Source organism: Austrofundulus limnaeus, unplaced genomic scaffold (assembly GCF_001266775.1).
Source record: "Austrofundulus limnaeus strain Quisiro unplaced genomic scaffold, Austrofundulus_limnaeus-1.0 Scaffold366, whole genome shotgun sequence".
Lineage (NCBI taxonomy): Eukaryota > Metazoa > Chordata > Actinopteri > Cyprinodontiformes > Rivulidae > Austrofundulus > Austrofundulus limnaeus.
The window spans coordinates 240621-246854 of NW_013952768.1; the positions used below are offsets into that span (position 1 = coordinate 240621).

Here is a 6234-nt window from a genome sequence, read left to right on the forward strand (position 1 = left end):
GTACAGGAGAGACCATGCTGCCTGTTTTTTTTAGAGCACTAAACTGTTGCCACTGTTGAGTTTAGGCTAGGTTTAAGGTAAGGGGTCAGGCTGTAGAAATGACAAGTAAATGAATGGAAGTCAATGCAAAGTCTCCATGAGGATAGAAGAAGTAATGAGTGTGTGTGTGTGTGTGTGTGTGTGTGTGTGTGTGTGTGTGTGTGTGTGTTCTTGGGTCATTACATAAATATTTCACAGACCACTGCACAAATTTGAACGACACTTTTAGGAAATTATCACAGGATGTACATCTACAACTGTTTAACTTTTGAAGCTTATCCAATTCAAGATGGCCGCCACAGCTAATTCATTACTTTCTTCWAATTTTATAAATGTTGTGCTGAGGTGTAGCTGAGTCATCCGTAACACTCACTCTGAGCACCACTCTTTAAGCAAGATCTTTGCCTAAAACTTTGGCATTCATCGTTCAAGTCATAAGGGCTGAATATAACGCCATTAATTTACTTGTTTAATTTGTGCAGTTACAATGGCGTTTCCATAGAAATCTCAACCTTTTTCCCAATAAATGCGTTATGTCAACTCGCTTCGCACATTTGTGATAATTTCTAACTATGCAATGGTCTACTCTATGTGATCTGAGCATCTTGCAGTAATGCATGTGATTGCATTATGCATGKAGGTTTTCTTAAACAGAAAAATATTGAAACATTCTGATTTGTTGTTTCCACTAATCTCAATCTCAGCCCTGGTCTCTGTAACCTTCTTGATTGTTCCAGGTATCCGCCTGCTGGATGGTAAGGTCACTGATGCCATGGAGGCCACAGCCCTGACCTACAACATGCACCTGATCGACATCTACGTGTGCAGTTGGGGCCCACGAGACAACGGGGCTGAGATGGACGGGCCGCACCCCCTGACAGCWCAGGCCCTTCAGCTAGGAACTCACAAGGCAAGTTCACAGTGCAGGTCTGCAGCGCAGATTTAAAGCTGACGTCACGCTGTCAAGACTGGCAGGACAGAAATGTACCACGCATTTTTTTACAAAGATTTTATAGTAAAAGATTGATTCTTATTTGTTGCCAGTTTACAAAATACCCTTTTCAGGCACGTACATCATTGTACACTGCATGGAAAAAATAAGATTTTAATCACAAAGTAAACTTTTTTTATTTTGTTTCACTCAACCCAGAGGTTTAAGATTAATTTTAAAATTGCTGTTCTCTTAACAGAAATCATTTTATCATACGGGGGAAAAAATCCACCAGTCATAGACTATTGTTTGTTTTATCTCTAAAGTTGATTGCACACACAACCTGCCTGTGCAAAGGCAAAAATCTGATGTAATAATCTTTAATAAAACTGTTACACACAAACATTTCTCCTCTCAATAGCAATCTCTGGTGTGTTACCCATTTCAGCAGCTTTACTACATGTCTCGTTTTAAGTATTAAAAGTATATATAATTTTATTTTCTGGCCCATTATCTGACTACAGGGTCTGACACTAAATAAATATGATCCAAAMGTCAAACATACTAACTCAAAATACTTGTCACTATTAAATGTTTAGTGTTTCATTTGTTTTGTTTGTTTGTTTTAGGTTGTCATATTTTGAGCATGCCTTGTAATAAATATTTCATACACATGCAGCTTTGTGTTTCAAGCTGTAGATAAGAATAGACAACAGCCCTCCATTTACTTATATTGTACTAAAGTAAAGCGAAAATCTTGTTTGGACTTTGTGTAAAATGCAAATCTCATAAACCCATTTTCTTTTTACAACAGAGCATAAGGATTTTATCAGAAAATCAAACGAAAAGAAAATACAATGAATAAAAAGGTATTTTAGAATTTTATGGCATGAACACATATTTCAAAATTATTAGAACAGGACCATGTTTCCTACTGTAAAGTCTCCACTTTTTTCTTATAGTTGAGGAGACCAGTTGCTGGAGTTCTTGATGGGAATACTGTGTTGTTCTGTGAGATGAGGGCATGTAGCTGTTCAACAGTCCTGGGGTTTCTTTACCAGACTTTTTTGTTTCATCATGCACTAAATTAATCTAAAAAGGGAAATTAAAAGACAAACAAACAAACAACTAAAGTTCTATTCTGAAGCTGAAGACATTTTGCTTCCCATMCAGAAGACTTTCTCAGTTCAAAAATGCATGATGCAGCAAAGCATTTCAATCTTATATAGGTCTAGACTGCAGGCAGGCCAGTTCAGCACCTGGACTCTCCCACTACGAAGCCATGCTTCTGTAATGGATTCAGTTTGAACCCCCATGAAGAGCCAGGCTTCTGAGCTGCGCCCTGAGAACAAATGGGACGGTCCACTTTAGTAAGAACTAATGCACATGGTTTGAAAAAAAAAGATCTAATTTCAATTAATCTGACCCACAGAACAGTTTTTCACTTTGCTTCTGTCTTTTTGGGCGTCTCTGATGGGTAAACATSGGGGTGGCTGTGGTGTAGTGGCAGAGCAGCCGGCTTTGTTACCTGCAAGTCACAGGTTCGACTCCCCGCCATGCCCACATGCCGTTTGTGTCCTTGGGCAAAACTCCTCACCCCTAATGCCTCTGATGTGTGTCCCATCAGTGTATGAATGTCATTGGCACTGATTAGTCTCCATAGATGACTGTACATGTTAGCTTTGTAGAGACATAATAGAGTGCTGTATGAATGGGTAAATGAGGACRCAGATTGTAGTGTGAAGTGCTTTGAGTGTCCTGGATGGATAGAAAAGCGCTAAATAAGTACAGTCCATTTACCATTTAAACGAGGGTACAGATTGTATTATAAAATGCTTTGAGTGTCTATATACTGTAAGTATAGTCAATTTGCCATTTCCCATTTTTAAATGAGCTTTGGACAAAAATGTTCATATTTTGGGCTGAGAATACAGATGTTTTGAGAGGCAGATAAATGTCAAACGAGAAAAAAATTACTTTAAACAGAGGAGGCCTCGGATTTCAGGTCTTCAAAACTTAACAGTGCAGCATTGAGAATGAGACCCAGCCTGTTCCACTCTAATTCACTCCTTCATTCGTGTGACCAAAAYACCCCTCTGTGAGCYGGGCTAACAAAGACCCAAGTGACTCATAAATCAGATGTGTTGRATTTACCTAACCAGGTTATTATGCCAAGTGGTTCCCATCAGTGGAGTTAAGTAAATGGAAAGTTGCTTTGCATTTACTTTAGGTTAAATAAATCCAACACGTGTTTTTTGAATGCAYTGTGAGAAGTCTGCCTGTGAATCGATGTTACAGAACTGAATACAGTTTAAAAGCTTAGAACTCCACATTGCAGTTGAGAGTTGACATCTCTCTGAATGGGAGGTGACACATCTTATGTTTATTTTTAATGTATCATATCCTGGATGTCTGAGAAACGTACATCAACGCATCGAATACTGACTTTCAGCCTCATCCTCTGAGCTCAGAGACTTCTCCTCATTCTTGAAACCTTTGGTTGACATTATGAACTGTAGATGATGGGATATAAAGGCTTCTCAGTTTTCAATCAAGAAAATATTAATTGCACTATTTTAGACACATATTTTGCAGACTAGTGAAACTCTTCACATCTTTACTTCTTAGAAATTCAGCCTCTGTAAAATACTCTTTATACCCAGTCCTTTTACTTACAATCTGTCAAACAACCTACTTAGTAGCAAAAGGTTTTCCAGTTGTACCACTTATTTTTACAGCCTTTTGTCGCCCCGATCCCACTTTTTTGAGATGTATTACTGTCGTTTAAATAAAGCTTACCTTATTTTTATCCTAAAATTGAAAAAGATCTAAGTTTAAATATTTGATACAATGCTCCTCTGTGAATGAAATATGGGTTTTGTGAGATTTACACATCGTTGCATTCTGTATTTATTTACATTTCAGTGTCCCAACTGTTTTGGTTTTAGGATGGTGGTTTGCACACAAGTTGTGGGGCTGAAAGTCTCACCTGCTTCCCCCATGATGTCTCATGATCTCATAAAATGACCAATCGTGATTAAATATATTTGAAAAATGAATACAGTGAAGCCCTGCAAAGTTGAGTTTGACAATTCACAGACTTGGTTTTTCACAGATTTTTTCATGGAACCTAACTTCTAGTAGTTTCTGGTAATCCCTGTGATACTGCTGAAACTGGAAATACAGAACTGTAAAGAATGCAATTTTTTTTCTCATGATTTTTTGGTGAGTTTTCGAACGAAAATATTAAAAACAGAATAATTTACTAATTTTGTAACATAAATTTAGTTCCATAAAAAAACAACCTTTTCATTAAAGCATGTCCTTTGCCCACGCTCTACCTTCTGCCTTTTAACATTGTATTGTGTAGCTGCTAACTGTGTAGCTTTTGTGTGTTTTTGTTCTAACTGCATTAAGATATCACCCCAAACACGTTGTTGGTCTTTTCTGGACGGCATCCAGTAGTCACATTTTTTTCATGATTCACGGTTACTCTATGAACAAAACCCCTGTGAAAACTGGGGCTGTACTGTAATTGAACAGGCAAGAGTGGAGTAACAACTGCTGTATGTCAATCAACAGATGTTAACAAGTAAAAAAAAAAATGATGTCACTCATGTTGTTTTGGCTTCAGTTTCCACATTATATTAAATTTACTATGAATCTCTAACATTAAAACTATAATTAAAAACAAAAGAAAACACACAAAAGCCACAAAGTACTTTACTAAAAAAAAAACAAGTCTCTATATTTAGGATGCTCCTAGACGGCAGCTTTCCAAATAGATAAATGAATGGGTGAGTGGGTCGGTTGATTTTCTTTATGAAAGCCAGATTTTCTTTTCTCACTTGTTTGTCTCTTTGTGTTATTCAGGGCCGAGATGGAAAAGGCAGTATTTTTATGTGGGCGGCAGGTAATGGTGGGATGCAGCACGACCACTGCGGTGCAGACGGTTATGTTAACTCCATCTACAACATTGCTATTGGCGCCATCACTCAGACTGGGAAGCCAGCATACTTTGGTGAACCCTGCCCTGGAGTGATGGCTGTCACCCTGACAGGAGCCGGCGTGGGAGGATCCCTACCTTTGGTTAGTCTGTCTATATCTTTTAATATATAACTGCAGTGTTTATCATTAATAACCCTGTGTGTGTGTGTGTGTGTGTGTGTGTGTGAGTGCCTGTGTGAAACAGTAGCCTGACACTTTGGCTCCTTTGAGCGGTGAGAAGCCTGTTAAAGAGCAGCCACTGGTGTGATATTTATCGAGGCCCACCAAATGACCTAGGTGATTACTGGGCACACACACTCGAAGACATTCAGAAACAAGTGTTAATTGGAGGTAAAGCACAGTTGTAGTGGCTGAGAATGAGAGAGGAAGACACTGAAAGTGTTGCTGGCGGATTTAACACTGAGAAAGTATGAGAAAAATGCAGCGCCAACTCCGGGGCTGGAGAGAAACAGAAAGGCCAATTTTATCACAGTGATGACACCTCTGACTGCTGGGATTTTCGCTCGTTTTGACCCGTGCTTTATGAGAAAGACAGATTTTTTTGTTTGTTTGTTTTTCTTTCATCTTATGGTGACTATTAAGAAATTGTTTTTACTTGTTCCAGTGGGGAAGGGAAAGCTTCACACTGCCACTGCTTCACTATGAGAATACTGCTGTTGTTTACAGAGAATAGAAATGGAACTGGAAAATCTCACAGAACAAACAGAGGAGAGAACAAGGACATTTGAGCTCAGTCTAGAGTGGAAGTCCTAAAGYTAAAATGAGAGGCAGGACCACATGTGGTGCAGAGTGATGCAAATTTGATTCATCATTAAGACCCATATACTAACAAACTGTTGATGACTCAACAAAATACATTTGAAWGTGGTCAACACTGAACAAGTGGGCATTGATGTCTGTCCATCTGTTAGCAACTCATCTCACAAATCACTTGATGGATTTTATTGACACTCAGAACGTACTCATTAGGTGAACATAACAATGATCAGTGAGTGCCCAAACTAAAGTAATCATACTTGGTCCCACTTGGACGTTGAGAAAAACTGGTATTGGGACACCCCTAATTGAAAGGCAGTGGGTGATGTGTGTTCCTTCAAGGAATGCTAGGCCATTAATTTGTTTTCTGCATTTTAGATTCAGATGATCACCCTGCATTGCTACTATAGGTCCTGGTAAGGTGGATCAGTGAGTTGATGTCTTGCTCGGTTTGAGCAGGCAGTATATGCCAAACTTGCTGGCACCATTATATATATATA

The 6234-nt window shown here is 38.7% G+C and overlaps 1 protein-coding gene across 1 annotated transcript in view; it reads left to right on the forward strand.

The window, feature by feature from the left end:
* The window catches only part of LOC106528261 (furin-like protease kpc-1), a 288666-nt gene that overhangs the window by 161872 nt on the left and 120560 nt on the right, over positions 1 to 6234 (forward strand). The window contains exons 10-11 of the mRNA XM_014023386.1: positions 777 to 949; positions 4844 to 5059. Of these exons, the coding sequence (XP_013878840.1) occupies positions 777 to 949; positions 4844 to 5059 (389 nt within the window). The remainder of the gene's footprint in view (positions 1 to 776; positions 950 to 4843; positions 5060 to 6234) is intronic.